The 20,186-nt window shown below is 46.8% G+C and overlaps 1 protein-coding gene across 1 annotated transcript in view; it reads left to right on the top strand.

Annotated features, from left to right (window-relative positions):
- The window catches only part of dntt (deoxynucleotidyltransferase, terminal), a 656,785-nt gene that overhangs the window by 118,792 nt on the left and 517,807 nt on the right, over positions 1-20,186 (top strand). The window contains exons 5-7 of the mRNA XM_085994757.1: positions 10,293-10,364; positions 12,814-12,937; positions 17,591-17,723. Of these exons, the coding sequence (XP_085850883.1) occupies positions 10,293-10,364; positions 12,814-12,937; positions 17,591-17,723 (329 nt within the window). The remainder of the gene's footprint in view (positions 1-10,292; positions 10,365-12,813; positions 12,938-17,590; positions 17,724-20,186) is intronic.

The following is a 20,186-nucleotide window of genomic DNA, read 5'->3' as shown; positions in this document are numbered from 1 at the left end:
CCCCCTGCGCACGCCAAAAATTCAGTAGCGCCGCGCCCAAATGGCTGCCGGCGCTACTGAAGGGTCTTAGCGCCTGGAAAAGGGCGCTAACTGCCGTTTAGCGCCGCAATTCCGGCGCTGCGGCACCCGATGCAGTGCGGCAGGCTGGGGAAGTGCAGGCCTCCTCCTTCCGTTAAGGAGTAGCTGCCTGCACCCGGCCGCGGCCCGCGCAAATCTGTTTAAAAATGAGCCCGGCACCTCGGACAAGTGCCGGGCTTGCATCTGTTCCGGGGGGGGGGGGGGGGGGAGAAGTCCGGGGAGGGAGCTGCGGGCAGGCGGCCGGCGGGAAAGCGGCCGGCCGCCGCGGGGCCTTTAATGCGCCGGCGCAAACACATGTTGGACTCTGTTGCCAGAGTCTTAGTTGCGGCTGCCACGGGCGAGGCGGCCGCAACTGAATTTCGGCGCTGGGGCCCGTCGGCATGGCAACCGGGACGCTGCGCACACCGATGACGTCATCGGTGCCGGCGCAGCGCTACCGGTGCAACGCCGCTTTAGGGCCCCAGGGAATTTTTCAACTGGCCATAACTCTGGCGCTAGTCCCTCTAGCGCCTCAAAAGCGGCGCTAAGGCTAGTGAATTTCTAGGCCATCATGTTTAACTAACTTGATTGAATTTTTTGATGATGTAACAGGGAGGGTTGATGAGAGCAATGCAGTTGATATGGTGTACATGGACTTTCAAAAGATGTTTGATAAAGTGCCACATAATAGGCTTGCCAGCAAAGTTGAAGCCCATGGAATAAAAGGGACAGTGGCAGCATGTATAAGAAATTGGCTAAGTGACAGGAAACAGAGTAGTGGTGAACAGCTGTTTTTTGGACTAGAGGAAGGTATACAGTGGTGTTCACCAGCGGTCGATACCAGGACCACTGCTTTTCTTGATGTATATTAATGATTTAGATTTAGGTGTACAGGACACTATTTCAAAACTTGCGAATAACACAAAACTTGGAAGTATAGTGAACAGTGAGGAGGGTAGGGATAGACTTCAAGAGGACATAGACAGGCTGGTGAAATGGGCGGACACGTGGCAGATGAAGTTTAACACCGAAAAGTGCAAAGTGATACATTTTGGTAGGAAGAATGAGGAGAAGCAATATAAACTAAAGGGTACAATTCTAAAGGGGGTACATGAACAGAGAGACCTGAGGGTATATGTGCACAAATCGTTGAAGGTGGCAGGACAGGTTGAGAAAGCGGTTAAAAAAGCATACAGAATTCTGGGCTTTATAAATAGAGGCATAGAGTGCAAAAGCAAGGAAGTTATGATATACCTTTATAAAACACTGGTTTGGCCACAACTGGAGTATTGTGTCCAATTCTGGGCACCATACTTTAGGAAGGATGTGAAGGCTTTAGAGATGGTGCAGAATAGATTTACAAGAATGGTTCCAGGGATGAGGGACTTTAGTTACATGGATAGACTGGAGAAGCTGGGGTTGTTCTCCTTAGAGCAGAGGAGATTTGATAGAGGTGTTCAAAATCATGAGGGGTCTAGACAAAGTAGATAGGAAGAAACTGTTCCCATTTGCGGAAGGATTGAGAACCAGAGGACACAGATTTAAGGTGATTGGCAGAAGATCCAAAGGCGACATGAGGAAAAACTTTTTTACGCAGCGAGTGGTTATGATCTGGAATGCACTGTCTGAAAGGTTGGTGGAGGCCGATTCAATTGTGGCTTTCAAAAGGGAATTAGATAAGTACCTGAAGGAAAAGATGTGCAGGGCTATGGAGAAAGTGCAGGGGAGTGGGACTCGCTGAATTGCTCTTGCAGAGAGCTGGCACGGGCTCGACAGGCCGAATGGCCTCCTACTGTGCTGTAATGATTCTATGATCAGACATCACCTGATGAGGAGAACATTGAAGAAGAGGAGGAGCAGGAGTGTGAAAATGGGGCACCCATCGCCAGACCAACCGCTTACATTGCTGCTCCGGATGCCAGGGATGCCCTAATAGATCGAAGGTTCAGTTAATTATTCCGACTAGAATAAATAACACATGAAAGCTCTCACCACCACCAAATCGCTGCCCCTCGCTTTGCACAAAACAGTCCTTCAACTATTCATTCACCCATTGCACATCTGCCCAGTGGGACCCATCATGTATTGACATTCATAATGGGCCAGAAATTAGGATCGGGTGCTTGCCGCGCGTGCAAGCCCCTGGTCTGCACTCAACCTGCGCGCTTGACATCTGAAGCCCGGGCCTGCTTGCATTTCCTGTCACTGGCCCGGTTCAGATGTCGGCGCGATGTGCTTGCCTGATCCAGCGGCGTAGTTAGTGCGATGTGCCGGCTGGGATCAGGTGAGCACTCTGCAGCCAATCAGGGGAGGGGAAACTCATTCATGAGTTTGATAGTAAAGACTGTCAAAGTCATGAAAAGTACGGGCGCCCAAAAGACTAGTTTAACTTTAACTAAAATTTTAAAAAACATCCCAATAATTAAATAAACTATAAATAACGTTAAAAAACTATTTAAAACAATTAATAAAATTTTTGAAAAAAATATTTTTTTACGAAATCGGGTCTAAAAATAAACTTACCTTACTGTAAAGTCCTTAAAAACAATGAAGCTGTGGAAAAAATGTAATAATTTTAAATAATAGACCACTTACCTTCAAGAATCCACTCCTTACGCCTCCTTTTTTCATTTCTAAAAAGTTCAGGCCCTTGCACACGCGCAAACCTGTCAAAACGAAGAAGGGTGGCTAAAGTAAATGTTGGTCCCTTAGAGGATGAGACCGGGAAATTAATGGTGGGAAACATGGAGATGGCAAAAACACTGAACAATTATTTTGTATCAGTCTTTACAGTAGAGGACACTAAGAATATCCCAACACTGGACAAACAGGGGGCTCTAGGGGGGGAGGAACTAAATACAATTAAAATCACTAAGGAAGTGGTACTTGGTAAAATAATGGGACTCAAGGCGGATAAATCCCCTGGACCTGATGGCTTGCATCCCAGGGTCTTGAGGGAAGTAGCGGTAGGGATTGTGGATGCATTGGTAATAATTTTCCAAAACTCACTGGACTCAGCAAAGGTCCCGGCAGATTGGAAAACTGCTAATGTAACACCATTATTTAAAAAGGGTAGTAGGCAGAAGGCTGGAAACTATAGACCTGTTAGCCTAACATCTGTGGTTGGTAAAATGTTAGAGTCCATTATTAAGGGGACAGTAACGGGACATTTGGATAAACACAATTTAATAGGGCAAACTCAGCATGGTTTCATGAAGGGGAAGTCATGTTTAACAAATTTGCTTGAGTTTTTTGAGGAAGTAACATACAGGGTGGATAAAGGGGAACCAGTGGACGTAGTGTATTTAGACTTCCAAAAGGCATTTGACAAGGTGCCACACAAAAGATTATTGCTCAAGATAAAAAATCACGGGATTGGGGGTAATATTCTGGCATGGGTGGAGGATTGGCTCTCTAACAGAAAGCAGAGAGTTGGGATAAATGGTTCGTTCTCAGATTGGCAACCAGTAACTAGTGGTGTTCCGCAGGGGTCAGTGCTGGGTCCCCAACTCTTTACAATCTATATTAACGATTTGGAGGAGGGGACCGAGTGTAACATATCAAAGTTTGCAGATGATACAAAGATGGGACGGAAAGTAATGAGTGAGGAGGACATAAAAAACCTGCAAAGGGACATAGACAGGCTAAGTAAGTGGGCAGAGATTTGGCAGATGGAATACAATACTGGAAAGTGTGAAGTTATGCACTTTGGCAGGAAAAATCATAGAGCAAGTTATTATCTTAATGGCAAGAAACTGGAAAGTACTGTAGTACAAAGGGATCTGGGGGTCCTGGTGCACGAAACTCAAAAAGTTAGTATGCAGGTGCAGCAAGTGATCAAGAAGGCCAATGGAATGTTGGCTTTTATTGCTAGGGGGTTGGAATATAAAAACAGGGAGGTATTGCTGCAGTTGTACAAGGTATTGGTGAGGCCGCACCTGGAATACTGCATACAGTTTTGGTGTCCATACTTAAGAAAAGACATACTTGCTCTCGAGTCAGTACAAAGAAGGTTCACTCGGTTAATCCCGGGGATGAGGGGGTGGTCATATGAGGAGAGGTTGAGTAGATTGGGACTCTACTCATTGGAGTTCAGAAGAATGAGAGGCGATCTTATTGAAACATATAAGATTGTGAAGGGGCTTGATCGGGTGGATGCGGTGAGGATGTTCCCAATGATGGGTGAAACTAGAACTAGGGGGCATAATCTTAAAATAAGGGGCTGCTCATTCAAAACTGAGATGAGGAGAAACTTCTTCACTCAGAGGGTGGTAGGTTTGTGGAATTTGCTGCCCCAGAAAGCTGTGGAAGCTATATCATTAAATAAATTTAAAACAGAAATAGATAGTTTCCTAGAAGTAAAGGGAATAAAGGGTTACGGGGAGCGGGCAGGAAATTGGACATGAGTCTGGGTTCGGAATGGTCATGGCCCTGTGGGTAGTGGAGCGGGCCCAGGGGCCGTGTAGCCTTGTTCTGCTCCTACTGTGTTCTAATTCTGTTAGATTTCAGGAGATGGTTTTATTCCTGTTCCTGGCTGGGGTGGAGATCGCCTTTACAGAAGGGAAGTACTGTAGAAAATATAGGGACAGAGTGATCTCCTGGAAGAATTTCGATCGCCCAGATGGGTCGGAGAGGAATTTCCCAGATTTTTTTCTCCCAAATTGGCCATTGGGTCTTTATCTGGTTTTTCGCCTCTCCCGGGAGATCACATGGGTTCGGGTGGATGCAGAGTGATAGAAGATTTGAGGTTAGGATCAGATCAGCCATGATCTTATTGAATGGTGGAGCAGGCTCGAGGGGCCGATTGGCCTACTCCTGCTCCTATTTCTTATGTTCTTATGTTCTTATGTTCTTAAGTTCAACGCGTGCGCGCAGAGTCCTGCACGCACGCGTTGGACCTCTTAACCCCTTGGTTCGATGGAGAGGAAATGCCAGTTTCCCGCGCATGCGCTGTGCATGCTGAAATCCGGAACTTCCAACGGGCCCACGCGTGAGTACACCGTCTGTACTCACGCGTTGGGCCCGGAATTACTGGCCCAATGAAACAAGTAAAAGGGCTAGTTGGCACTCAGGCTGCAATAATCGGCAAGACGTTGAAGTGGTGCTAATCAATACATTTTAAGCGGCCTTATTTAAAAAAAGGAAACTTAACAACATAACATTGTGTCAAACACCCATGTGCATACTCTTGATGAATTACAATTCCTTTAACTTATGCTTCCTACCACATCTACATGGTGCATCCCATGTGGCTTCAGCAGAGGTAGAGTCAAGCTGCTCAGATCCCTGCCCTGACGGTTGAGATGCTCTTGGCTGCCGACCTCTGGGTTTCGGAGCCCCTGAGGGCCCTGCTAAAGTCTGCTCTATCTGCACCTGTGCAGGGGCAGGCTCAGCCATTGGGAGAAGAGGAAGTATGTAGAGTATTGACTGAAAGGGGATGGGGGTGGGGGCAGCAGGTGAGACGTGGGAGCACTTTGAATGGAGTTCCCACTTCCATGTCCCCTTTTGTCATCATACCTCTCATGGGCCAGTGCCAGATCACTCCTACCACTCTGCTGCAAGTCAGCTTGATGAAGATCAGTATCACATTATAAGGCCATGGATAAGGGGCAGGATTTTCATTGGGCCGTGGAGGTGGGATTGGAGGCGTGTGGGGGGTTAAAATCTTGAAATCGGGGGGCACCAACCCATCCCGCCCCCAACCCACCTCCATGCCAGTTTCAAAGGAGGTGGATACCCGACTTGTGCTGGGCCCCAGCTCCCCAAGGTGGGAAGGGGATTAGTGCCAATTAACTGCCTGTTAACAGGCAGTTTTTAGCCTAATCCCTATTTTTATTGCTGAAGTGTAGGATTCCCGACTGCTCCAAACCACAGCAAGTTAGCGAGGCGGACCGTTGGGCTGAGGGGCTTGGCGGGTTCGAGATGTCCGGTGTTCAGGTGAGTGATGGGTGCATGAGTGCAGAGGTAAGTGTGTTTGGTGTGTGTAAAGTGTTTAAAGACGTTTTACTTACATTTAGTTACCTTTACAGCCTTCCTTCCTTCAGGTCTCAGGAGTCCCTCATCTCACCGGCAGAGAAAACAGAATGGCCGCAAGCTGTCAAAAGTTGCAGCATTCAGCTTTCTGTTCTGGAGAGATCTCTAAATCAGCCTGAGAGGAAGGAATTAACTTGGAGTACAGACAAACAGCTGTCAAACGCTGAAATTTCATCTGTCAAAAGGTTTTGACAGATGAAATGTCAATCTGTGATGTCACCTGTTGCTGGGTGGCACTTAATTGGCCTGCTGAGCCTGCTGGGTGGGCTCAACAAGGTCAATCAAGTGAAAATCGCGTGGGTTGGCCACAACTCAATGGAGGCGGGACTACAACCCCGAAAGTTGTAGTCCCGCCTCCTACACGCCGCCTCAATGAAAATCCAGCCCAAGGTATCTGTCATGCTGTTTAAGACGGCAGACATGTTGGCAGCCAAAGTCTGCATGGCCGTGGTCATGGCCTGCATGCACTCTTGAGAGCCAGGTTTGAAGCTCCACAGAAGTGGCCACTCTCTCCATGGCAGACAATCTCACTATTACCTGCACCACCGACCCCCTACTGTTTGAGTTAGACTCCTCTATCCTCTCCATTATTGTAGAGTGTTTGCGTGGCATATCTGTCAGTAGCTTTCAAAGTTGCTGATGAACCTCAAGCATTCTCCTTCTCAATGATGGTTCAGCATCTGTGTCCAGCTGAGCAGAGCTTGGAGAGGACTGCACCCGCCGACATGGACTTTCCACAGCTGTCCCTGCCACCAGCGTCTGCTTGTGCTCATTTGTGAATTGTGAATCACCAGGTGAAACCCCAACTAACTGTGTAAGTGAACCCACCGAATTGTGAGTATCTGCGCTGGCGCATGGCTATACATCCTGTGCTGGCGCACCCTCAGAAGGAATGAGGTCCTCTGAGGAATTATCCTCGTGCATCTCCTGCAACTCTTGCTCTATGCATGAAGGCCCTGAAACATATAAGATTGTGAAGGGGCTTGATCGAGTGGATGCGGTGAGGATGTTCCCAATGATGGGTGAAACCAGAACTAGGGGGCATAATCTTAAAATAAGGGGCTGCTCTTTCAAAGCTGAGATGAGGAGAAACTTCTTCACTCAGAGGGTGGTAGGTTTGTGGAATTTGCTGCCCCAGAAAGCTGTGGAAGCTACATCATTAAATAAATTTAAAACAGAAATAGATAGTTTCCTAGAAGTAAAGGGAATTAAGGGTTACGGGGAACGGGCAGGAAATTGGACATGAGTCTAGGTTCGGAATGGTCATGGCCCTGTGGGTAGTGGAGCGGGCCCAGGGGCCGTGTAGCCTGGTTCTGCTCCTACTTCTTGTGTTCTAATTCTGTGTTAGATTTCAGGAGATGGTTTTATTCCTGTTCCTGGCTGGGGTGGAGATCGCCTTTACAGAAGGTAAGTACTGTAGAAAATATAGGGACAGAGTGATCTCCTGGAAGAGTTTCGATCGCCTAGATGGGTCGGAGAGGAATTTCCCAGATTTTTTCTCCCAAATTGGCCATTGGGTTTTTGATCTGGTTTTTCGCCTCTCCCGGGAGATCACATGGGTTCGGGTGGGATGGAGAGTGATAGAAGATTTGAGGTTAGGATCAGATCAGCCATGATCTTATTGAATGGTGGAGCAGGCTCGAGGGGCCGATTGGCCTACTCCTGCTCCTATTTCTTATGTTCTTATGGAAGACAAAAGACAAAAAATATGAATTAGTCATGGCAAAGTGACAATCTTGACAATCACTCTACTCAGTCTTCTCATAGTTCAGGCATTAATGAAATAAAGTCAGCATGTGCATCAGAGATATTTCTGATTCTGTCACCAGCTAAATATGGGCTCCCTGTCTTTCCATCTCCTATTGACCGGGATGGAGATGTGCCACTTATCTGCATGGCATCCTCCTCTGCATCTGTAAGCAGCATAATTTGTGGCGGGCCACCTGCGGTCCTCTCCCTCCCCCTTGTGTTTTGCGCTCTCTTCTATAAGGGGCAAAGGAACAGAATGAAGGTTGCATATTCACTTGATGGATGCAGTACAGTTGGTGAGGGTGACTATCAGACAGATGCATCACAATGCATAAGGATTGGGGTGAGTGGCACAGGTGAATGGATGCATAGGGAGGTGAGGAAGTGCCTGGAAAGTGAAGGCTGGGTGGTGCTGAAACTTCAGTGGGTGTGAGGAGTGATGTGATGGAGAACGCTTGACAAGACAGAGTGATGGGGGGGGTGGGTTTACACCGCAGCATGTAGGTGAATCAGCAAATGTACTCACTTTTCTTGACCTGGTTAGGTCATTAAACTGCTTCTTGCACTGCATCCAAGACCGGGAAACAATGCTCCTGCTTCTCACCTCCTCAGCCACCTCCAACCATGCCTTCTTGGTGACAGCAGTAGATTTCTTCCTCCTATAGCTGGGGAAAAGTACGTCCCTCCTGCTTCTCACTGCACCCAGCAGTAACTCAAGGGAAGCTTCATTGAATCTGAGTGCTGCCTTTGCTCTTTGTGAATCCATCCTAAACACCTCCTGGCTCCTCCAAATTCCATTTCTGCATTGGTCCTTTAAACAGTGGACTTCAGATGGCGGGTGCGCATCACGCCCACTGCGCAGCTTGGACAGGCAAAACTGGGAGGAAATATTTAATGATTCAATCAAATTGGAATTGGAGAAGCCGACCCGCCAACTTTACATCTGAGCTTCGCACGAACAATCCCACACCCCAACCTGCTCGGAACCCGCCTTTGCATTTATATTAGGGCCATAGCCTCCTTGGTTTACTCATTTGCATACTCATTGGTGTAGGCATTGGGATAAAACCTTTGTAAGCAGCTGAATGACTTCTGTGCGGCTTTTTAAAAGAGTTCAGCCTGTGCTCGTCGGCAGGAGACTAGGGGACAAACAGATAAGGAAGGAACAGTGATTGGCTCTTTTACTTCACTCTCTAATAACTTCACTGCATGTCCCAATATTTTTATTATGAACAATCAAGCACCATCTGTACCCAGAGAGCAGCAGGGCATGGCACCAAGCCAAAGAAAAATAATGCACAACTTCACTCATTCAGACCTTCAAGCCCTTCTGGAAGGCGTTGAAGGCAGGACAGAATGAGTCCCAGGTATGGATGCCACCAATTCTACCAGGAATGTAACTCATGCTGCCTGGAGGAAGGTAACACTGGCACTGAGTGCCAACTCCCTCACCCCCAGGACTGCAGTCCAGTTTAATGATCTCACCAGGGCTGACATGTTAACACACTGGGCACACTTTCCTTTTCTCCCTTACTCACCCTGGGCACCAGCATACTCTTCAACCTCTTAAAGCAACACTTTCACACTAGCCCTTCACACTGTATCCTGAAGAAGGGCAGCTCTAACTCAGTATCCTGTCCTGAGTACACACAGATCTCCTAATATCAATTACTTGCATGCACAACCGAAAAAACCCTTCCTCCACTTTAGCAGCCTCATACCTCCACATCTCTTACTCCACCTTTCCCAAACCGCTTAGCACACACTCCTCAACTGCTGGCTTTACCCTCATTCACTCTATCTTCTTGTGGGACAAGTTAACACCCAATGCCCATCAAAGGCAGGCCATCAGAGGGGACATCCCCATCTTCAAACCCCTCACTCCCTTTGAGGAGAACACCATGGAGCTAGTGGGCACTCACTTGTTTTTTGTTGTGGGAGACAGTGAGGTTGGTGGCATCTTGCCAGAGCCCAGGTTTGTGACTGAGCACCTGCACTGTTGCTTTGGAATCCATGTGAAGCACCACACAGACACAACGTTCCACCCCTCCTTAATCTGTCTGCTTAATCCCAGGGAGGTAATACTCACCTATTCTTAGCCGATCCTCCTTTCCTGAAGATCCACTACAGCAATGGTGGAGGGTCATAGGAGGAGGAAGATGATGATGATGAGATTGAGGAGGAAGAGCTGGGGAGTTATTGCCGCTCATGCACATGACCATGACGATGATGAGGAAGAGATTAAGAACAGGGATACCTTCCCCCAGCAGCTGAGCGATCCTGCCCCACCTTTCTCTGCCGCACCTGATCCAACTGACCACCTGTGTCACTTCCACCATTTCTCCAAGGCACTAGTTCTGGGGGCAATTTTCCAAATAGGACATGGTATTAAAATGTGGGCAAAAATATTATAGCTTGCTATACTTTGACATTTATTTCATTCTTTCACACAGGAAATTCTGGATGATGGTGTTTGCTCTAAGGTTGAGAGGTTGTTATGTGATGACAGATACAAAGCAAGAAAGGTAAGCAGATACATTGGGTGGCAGCACAATCAGGTCCAACTGGTTTATAGTTATAGAGACATTATAGGGACATTTTCAACTTTGACAAATTGTGGATCGGCAGCCTATCAATGGAAAGGGAAATACTGGGGGTGGGGGGATGATGGGAGAGGTGTGATTGGGGGTGGGTGACTGACGGGGGAGGGGGGTGGTAGGGGTGATATGACCGGGGGGGGGGGCGGCGGATGCGATGGGTGGGGTGTGACCTGGGGGAGGTGTGAAGGGGGGGGGTGTGACGGGGAGGGGATGATGGGGGTGGGGTGACGGTTGCAGGGTGACACGATGGGGGTGGGGTGACTGGTGGGGTTGTGATGGTGGGGGGGGGGCAGAATATGATAGGCAGGGTGTGACGGGAGACCGATCTGCTACCACCTGTTTTCTGCCCCGCCGAAGCTGAAAATGACCTCCTTTGTTTCTAGTTTTGCTTTGTTCTAGATCCTCACATGACTGTGTAAAATAGTCTTTGGCCCTGATACTGACGGGGCGGGTTACATAGACGGGGGTGGGTGGGGGGGCAGGCGTGTGTTGTGGGGGTTTGACTCCACAGCATGCGTCTTTTTTTCTCAACAGGCTCCCTGCCCGGAAGCCACTCTGTTTGACAGAGTTGGCTCCCAGTTGGGTGGGGAACGCTCTGGAGGAGGCCACAGCTGCAGGAGCAAGTAACGAACCGGCTTCTGCGTTAATGGGAGCGTGGTGGGGGGAGTGGCTTTCCGGATCTTAGAGGGGTCTGATCACCGATCCCAGAGGGGAGGTCGATCCCGGGGTGGTCCGATCCACGATCGCATCCCGGGGTGGTCCGATTCTCGATCCCGTGGATGGTTCGGATCCAGGGTGGGGGTGAGGTGGGCCTTCATATCCCTGGTCCTGGTGGGTGTCTTTGGAGGGGGGGAGGCGGTGTTCCAAGGGTAGGGATGGGGGGGTGGGGGGTAGGTGTAATCCGATGACCGGGAAGAAGGTAGCTTGGTGGGCTGGGAGGAAGCACTCCTGCTCCTCCTGGCCTACTTGCAGTGCTGTAAAGGCACTTACCTCTTTTCCCAAAGCTGTCCTTACCTTCCTTGAGCTGTTGGATTTCCCCGAGGCCTGGGAACTCCGGCTGGCCAAGGTTAAATGTGAGGCTCCCAGACTCATTATAACATTTAAATGGACAACCTACCTCCTGGGAATGGACTGTCCCCTGTTCTGCCTCTGTTAAACCCGGAAGTTGTGTGTTAGAGGTGGGTTGAGGGTCAGGTTTGAGATTTAAACATTTTTTTACATCTCACTTGACCCCAACCCACCTGTTTTTGGGGGTTAAAATTGCTCCCATTACGTGGTAATCAAGACCACTACAGCACAAAGTGGGAGACATGCATCAAAATTAGATTGACTCTGACATTAAATGGGGGAAAAATTGGGTTGCTTTGCACCTCCTGTTAGTGCCCTAGGGGGGCGCTAACAGGGCACAAAGCTCCTAGCGTCTGGGCGTGGCGCCGCTAACGCCTCTTGCGAAATTCAACGGGAGGTTAGCGGCGGCGGTAGCGCCCCATGGAGCTGTGCCTCCAGTGATGACATCATCGGCGTGCGCAGTACCCCGCTCACGCCCCGGCCGCAAACTTCGGCCGTGCCCCTGAACTACTGCCGGACGATATATCCGACAAGGTCGGGGCGTTTTTACAGCCGCAGTGGTGCTAATTAAAGGGCAGGTGCTGGGCAGTCATTTTTTTTGAGCTGCCTGCCAGCACCTGCCCACTTTCCGTTCCCTCATGTGGGATGCCGGCCGCGATCGATCGGGAGTGCCGAGCTGTTTTCCCGGCACCCCGCTCCCCGGTGGTCCAGCAGGGCCGGGTGCGCATTGCGCTAGGACCCTCCCCTTTAATCAGGGGAGGCCTGTAGTACCGCGGCGCTACGTGCCGACGCGCGTGGTGCTGTTGCACGTAGTGCCGTGATATTGAATGTTAGCGCCCCAGGAGGGAGGGGGAGCACTTCCAGTAGCCCTGCCTCCTGCTTGAGGCGCTGTCACTCAATTTATGGCGCGGGGGTGCTAACCTTTTCGGGGTGCTGAAAGTAGCGCCCGACAAAGTTAGTGCCCCAGATGGGGTGCGACCGAATTTTCCCCCCAGTATTTCTTATCACTCAGGGACGAGATTATTGAAGCTGATTCATTTCTATGTAAATCTATAGAAACTTTGGAATTTAGTTTAGTGTGAGACAAAGGAGACAGCATTAGCAAGATTATAATAGCTATTTATTTCAACTTTAGTAAAATTCTGTCAGAAAAAGTTTGCATATTTATTCACAGCACTTTGTCTCCCTATAATATTTTGATGCATTTGTTGAAAATAATGTAAGAAAGTTAACAATGACTATGTAGTGCAGCCACGACCCTTGACAGGGTAACAGTATCCAGTTAATGTAATTTATCTTGCTGTAGCTGTTCACCACTGTCTTTGGTGTGGGATTGAAGACTGCTGACAAGTGGTATGGACAAGGTATTCGGACATTAGAGGAAGTAAAAGCAACCAAGGATCTGAAATTTACCAAAATGCAGAAAGCAGGTAATGTTTGGAACTGTGCGTTGTCCAATTATTCTGTACAGTAATAACATAATGGTCAAAAATATGCACTGCTATAATTCTGTTTATCTCAATTTTCTCTTCATTATCTCCCTGCTCCACAGTAGGTACACATTACATTGTGAAGCAAAAGCAAAGTTGTGTTCAAAACTGTTTGCGGTATGCATTCATGTAATGAGCTTTGTGGGGCATTAGTGATAGGTTGGGCTGGACTTCCCTCCATGATTCTGCCCAAAATTGGCAAGAAAATGGTGCCATGACCATCGCCTGACCTTGATTTCCCACCCCTGTCCTGGCCAGGACCATTGCTGGCCACTCCTTCCTTGCCCATTACATGAAAATGCCGGTGGGGCCTCAGCTCCAAGCCTATTTCCCTGTCGTCCACCCTGGTTACTATAGCTCGCCAGGACTACCTGGTGGAAGGTGGCATTAGGCCAAGATAGTGGCAAAAAGGCCCCAAAATTCTTTAAATGAAAGAAGAGGGCCTAATAGAGGGCCCCGCTCTGTCCACTTGTGCCCCAAAGCTTCATCTGTGTAGTAGACCTTGGCATCAGCAGAGGCCTAAAATAAATTTTCCATTTTGTCTTTAGGGTGCTTCTGCCCCTTTAGGGTCCTTTGTCGCCTCTTTGGGTGATGCCGTGGTGTACACACTGCAGCGCTGCCATGCTTTACCTCCGTTGTACTGGCGAGCTACCTCGCAGTGGGAATCCTGCTTTTGAAATGACCTCAACCCGGAAACTGAGTCAGGGATGAGGTGGGATAGGAGATGTGAGTGGAAGTCCCACCCCACCAGAACATTGCCACAAAGAGGAGAATTGGCTTGTTATCTCTGAATTAAATTGGTGGTTAAATCTTCTAATTGCTGAATTTCTCTTTTAACTTGTAGCATACCAAATGTATTTTGACATACTTTGCAGAATGATAATAGATTAAATTATATTGCTAATCATGTTAATATAGAATAATGTTCTTATCAAACTACAACACACTCCTTTATTTAGGATGAGAATACCATTCAGATTTGACTGGGGCCTTCAGGGAAAAGCCTTGGACATCTTGTTTTTGATCTTGGGTAGTTATTTGATATAGTGAGTCTGATATTTCACTAAAATAACATGACTTTCTGATACTTTGATTAGTTATCTGCTTCACATGAGATCCTCCAAAGAAAAGTAAACTGATGAAGATATCAAAAAATAGTAATATTTTATGCATAAATTAGCAATATTCTCACTATGTCAGAAACCCTTACTGACAGAATCAAAAGAAGAGCATCAACGGTTATAAACATTTCCTCAGATATTCTGACGAGGTATCATTATAGTAAGGTGTGGGATTAATGATAGCAGAAATGTTAGCAGTTACCTACACCTTCAAAGGAGTCACCCCTTAAAGGACAAGTCAGAGTCCAATGATTGGTTATGTTCTGCTCATTGATGTTTATTATTCGCACCATTGTTCGATTATATAGCAGCTGAAGTGGTTTTGCTTCTAAACATTAGTGGGCTCAGTAACAGGGACCTGAGCAGGCTAAAATAGAAACAGAAAATGCTGGAAATATTCAGCAGGTCAGGCAGCATCTATGGAGAGAGAAACAGAGTTAACGTTTCAGGTCAATGACCTTTCATCGGAACTGGGAAGGCTAAGTAAAAAAGAAAGACTTGCATTTATATAGCGCCTTTCACGACCACCGGATGTCCCAAAGTGCTTTACAGCCAATTAAGTACTTTTGTTTTTGAAGTGTAGTCACTGTTGTAATGTGAGAAACTTTGTGGGTAGACTTTGATTATAGCAGAGAGACATGGAACAAGCAATGCAGAGTGGAACATGTTAACCAGAGTCATGACCCACTATAGGAAGTGATAAGTTTTAGCTTAGTTCCTGCTATTCAAGGGGGAAAAGGAGATAGGGATGGAAATGGCCATCCTCGTATTGTAATAAAGCTCAACAGGTCAATGACTAGATGATTACTTTGGACAAAGAAGTTTCATCCAATAACTGGTGGAGACAACCTGAGACTAACAAACTGGTTGGGAATCAGAGTGCTCATATAGGGCTGGGACTATTATTAAAGAGGCAGCATGTGGGCAATACTCCATTCATTTGAATCCAGAGGTAAATGAAACAGCTGAACTGGAGTAGTTGGTCTGGACTGAAACAAGATCCAATGTAACCCTGTTTGGTGGAACTGCTCCAATCTGTTTTCCTGCATGGTTATGCTTAAATAAATGATTTCCTCTCCTCAATCTGCCTGGGCACAAGCCAATAGACCTGAAGCACAGTCCACCTGACCTGACCTCTGACCTGAACCCCACTGTATTTCCAGGTTCAGGTCATTTTAACGTCCTTATGTACCCCAGGACCAGGCCTATTCCTTGGCAGAGGCTTGTATCTGGAAATAGGGGTAGAAAACCAACTGCTGCTTCAGTTCCGAGGCTTGTAGCAACAGTAATGGCTGCCAGCTTCGGGGCCTTCTGATTGCCAACAACAAACAGCAATCAGAAGACCTCCAGCCCCAGTAGTCTTCCGACTGGCCCTGAAAAAATGTGGCACTTAATTTTCCTTGTCGTTCATAGCTTTGCTGCCTGCCCCTCTCAATCCTCCATTCTGAGGGAGGCAGGGGGAAGTATTAAAGCCTATTAATTGTGGATGTCACTACACTTGGCTTTCTGGCAAGTAATGACCCAGAGAAATGAGGTGAGAGATGTTTCTACTTCATTTTCACGGCTTTTGATTGCTCGGACATACTGCAAGTGTAGGCACCTGAGGGAAACCCCAGAACGATGATGGCAAAACAGAAGTTGCAGAAACGTGGCTCAATGCTTTGTGCCTGAGAAATATATGGCAGATCCTGCTATTCAAGGGGGAAAAGGAGATAGGGATGGAAATGGCCATCCTCGTATTGTAATAAAGCTCAACAGGTTACCATAATTCAAAGCCTCAGAGAGACCCAGGGCTAGAAATTCAGTAGGTTTTGCGCCCAGTTTTCGCCCAAAGAGGGCTTTTGCGCCACTTGCTGAGCTTTCGCCGATATTCAGCGCTGCGGTAATGGCGGCGTTAGCCAGTAGCGCTGCGCCGCCACCGATGACGTCATCGGTGTGCGCAGTGCCCCGCTACCGGCCCGACCGCCATATTTAGTTGCGGCCGCCTCTTCCGCAGCGGCCGCAAACAGCGATCAGAAAACGGGGCCGTCCTGTAGCGTTAGTGGGGCGAGTTAAGGTGGAGGTGCGGTCGGCCGCTTTTTTGGCGGCCGCCTGCCCGCACCTCCTTCCCCGGCCCCCCCGCGCATTGCCGGCTGTTTTCCGGGAGCCCGGCACTTCTCCGTGGTGCCGGGCTCATTTGCCGGCACTAGCGAGCGGCGATCTCGCTGTTGCAGGCACCTCCCCCTTAAGAGAGGGAGGAAGGCCTGCAGTACCGCAGCCTGCCTCTCCGCAGCGGGTGGCGCTGCGGCACCTAGCGCGCCGATATTCAGTTTCAGCGCCCCAAGCGGGGGCGCCAAAACCCTTGAATAGCGGCCGCCTTTGAGTTGGGGCGCTGAAACTGAATTTCCGGCGGGCGCAAGTGGCTCTGCGCGCAGCGGTAATTTCTGGGCGCGAGCGAGCTGGCCGCCCCAAACTGAGTTTCTAGGCCCCAGTGTATGGTCGGCAGAAGTATGAGCAGTTAGATGTGGCGTATCTCTCTGATAACTGGCAGAATGTGAGGACCACCTGGAGGTCCAGGCAGGGATCAAGGCCTGAACTCCACCCCAAATTTAACCCATTTTTATCTTTAAAGGGGGCTGTGCAGAGGGTGCATCTACAAGTTCCTTCTGGGGGGAAAGGGGGAACCCGGCACTCGTGACCCTGCACTCCTCTGTCTTTCTGATATAGCGATTACCCTAGATGTGCCCCTAGTGGCATGGGCACAAATTAATGGAATTAAAAGTAGGGAACCTCCCCCTGACCCCAGAACATCCGCTGGGATCTGCTACGGAGGTTCCCAACTGGCGTGACCATGGCGTAATTCTCAGGCTCACATGAATTTTCAGGGCCTATGATTCCAGTAGACATGTGTTACAGAGACCGGACTAATAACACCCTCAAATTTAAGAGCCTGAGGCCAAACTTGGCTAACATGTGTAGGGTATTGTTTGTCTTTTGCCTTTGTTGCTGTTACCTGGGAAGTACAAGGGTGGTGCATGAAACAACATTACCTTACTCGTGTAGGCCAGATTACACACTCTGCGCACAATTATGCTTTGAAGTTTGGAAGAAATTCAACAAGCTAATCTGTGTGGAACTAGGTGGTCACACATTAAATCTATTACTGGCATGGGTCCAATCTCCTCCAAGGCTGATAGAATATAGTGATTTTACTATGTGTCGGGACATGAATTTCTAGATTTGTGGGAGTAATTAGGAATTCTTGGGATCTCTGTCCGAATTATAAACAAATACGTTCAAACATAACCTATGGACCTGCTTCTCTGTGCATTTTAGTTTGTATGCGGGTGTTTACTGCTGTTGTGATGGAAAAATAGCTATTCAGGGTGTAAAATGTAAGGGTTAGTGTTTTCAGCTTTCTGCTTTAACCAGGGTTTAACTTTCAGGATGCAGCCACACATCAAAGTGCTTAATGAAGCTTTCCTCTCCTTAGGTTTTTTGTACTATGAAGACATTATTAGTGCTGTAATGAAAGCAGAGGCAAACGCTGTGGGTCAAATTATAAAGGATCTTGTCCATGAGTGCACACCTGATGCCAGTGTGACTTTAACCGGGGGGTTTAGAAGGTGAGTAAAATGGAGAAATCATAACATGCTCCAAACATATTATTTTTATATGTGTTTCTGTTATAAATATTATTTCTAGTTGTAGAGACTGACCTGAGTGAAGAAGGAACATGGCAGCTGAAAGTAATGTAAGGTTATCTGAGCAATTTGATAGGCTGGTGTTTAGTACTTGTTAGTTTGCGAATGGTAACTTTGTAAAAAGGCTAGGCCTTTGAGTGCTCGGTTTTCTGCTGGGGTTGTTTGGTACTTTGTCTTTTTGATTTGTTCATATTTATTTTTGAATGGATATTTGATTGTTGGCTGAAGGGCTCGATTTCTTTTTGCTCCCAATCACTAATTTTCACCCTTCGGATGAATGATGTTTTGAAGTGTATAAAGTTTATGAGGTGTGATGCTTTTCAAAGGCATGTGATGGTTGCACACGAGACACAGACCTTTAATTATGTAACTACACTGGCTTTTATATATGGTAAATGTTTCTCTTTCATATAATTTAGCAAATTACTAGCCGTACAAAACACAACTAGATTATTTCCAAGGTTGCATTAGAAAGAAAGAAAGACTTGCATTTATATAACGCCTTTCATGACCACTGGATGTCTCAAAGCGCTTTACAGCCAATGAAGTACTTTTGGAGTGTAGTCACTGTTGTAATGTGGGATAGGCGGCAGCCAATTTGCGCACAGCAAGCTCCCACAAACAGCAATGTGATAATGACCAGATAATCTGTTTTTGTTATGTTGATTGTGGGATAAATATTGGCCAGGACACCGGGGATAACTCCCCTGTACTTCTTCGAAATAGTGCCATGGGATCTTTTACGTCCACCTGAGAGAGCAGATGGGCCTCAGTTTAACGTCTCATCCAAAAGACGGCACCTCTGACAGTGCAGCACTCCCTCAGCACTGCACTGGAGTGTCAGCCTAGATTTTTGTGCTCAAGTCCCTGGAGTGGGACTTGAACCCACAATTTTCTGACTCAGAGGCGAGTGTGCTACCCACTGATCCACGGCTGACATCAATTGCTGTTGTATAATTTTCAATATATAATAGTATTATACTTTACATTGTGTAAGAAGAAAATATATTCACACTCTCATAGCGTGCCCCTCACACCAATTAAAATATACCAACAGTCAAGTTTTTAAAACCTCATGGAAGAAATATGTTGTTTATTTGTGTAATCGTGAGCATATTTTGAGGGATTTTGTTGATATTTTGTTATATCTTTTGGACTTCATAAATTTTTAGTGAGCAATGTTTGTCAGGGTTGTAGATATGAGAAATCAGATAAACTGAATCGTTCAATGTGAATAATGCAACACGAGAGACTCAATATTGAATCTTTTATTGCTAGTTTATAACGTTGTAAATTATTTAGCAGAATACTGTCAACCACTACCATTTGGATGCAGCATCCAACAGTGACATCATGTAAACTGACCAAGACATTATTATTTAGTGCATTTTATTGGATCTTTCACTATTAATCATTAGATAATACAACTGTTTCACCAATATTTATATAACTCATAAGGAATACAGTGGAAAGAGCAAAAATTGAAACAGCTGAAATCTTAGACAAATATACCAGATACTCTGCCAGGACTGGTGCCTCACCGAAGGGAATTGTGAGCTGGCAGCATTGAGTTAAATAGCCTACTTGGACCATTCTCTTGTGAGAGGAGAGAAGACCTATGTCATTTAAATATGCACAAGAGCATTCATAGAACTCCGCTTTCTTGCTGGTGACATTTTTAATGCTACAAAAACAAATGTGACAGGCTGAGTATAAGGTTGTAATTTAAATTCCAAATTTATCTTTACTTTCATGAAATACAGACCTCGGCTTTTCTCCTCCTCCTCCTCCTTCCCACCGGCAATGTTCCCGCCCCTAGGCTCATACAGCAAGGATGGCCACATGGGCAAAGTATTAAAGAAATGTGAAACTGTGTTCCAGAAAGAATCCGTTCCTTCAGGGGAAGAGGGAAGCAAATAGAGAATAATGGCTTACTTCTAGTTCATAAACTCTTTGTGTAACATCAGCAGGTTTGTTACATTATTACTATTATTGCAATTTTGGTAAAAAAGCTTAAAAGATACATGACTACGTTGTGAACACTATGCAATGGCTTTGCTGGTGTGCATTTACATCAGTAGTCCTATCACTGATTGCATATTTTGCTTAAAATACAGCAACTAACATTCAAATAAGTATTTTCTGAACTGGTTTGAGAAAGGCATGAACTTCCACAGATATAACATTCTCAGCAGTTTAGTGTTCTGTTACTGCAAAGTTTTCAGCTCTGGCTGTTGGAGAAATTGAGCCTGTGGTAAAAAAAATCGTGCTAAATTGGATAAAAATGTCCTTTAAAAATTTATGGGTATATTTTCCTCTCTTTGACAATAAGAGGTTACTGATGCTGATGTCAAAATGTTGGGTGTACACCGTATAACTGCTGAT

Source organism: Somniosus microcephalus, chromosome 8 (assembly GCF_052327205.1).
Source record: "Somniosus microcephalus isolate GS21.2 chromosome 8, FLI_Smic_1.0, whole genome shotgun sequence".
NCBI lineage: Eukaryota > Metazoa > Chordata > Chondrichthyes > Squaliformes > Somniosidae > Somniosus > Somniosus microcephalus.
Note: the sequence above shows the minus strand (reverse complement) of the source record. Positions and strands in the feature narration are given on the sequence as shown.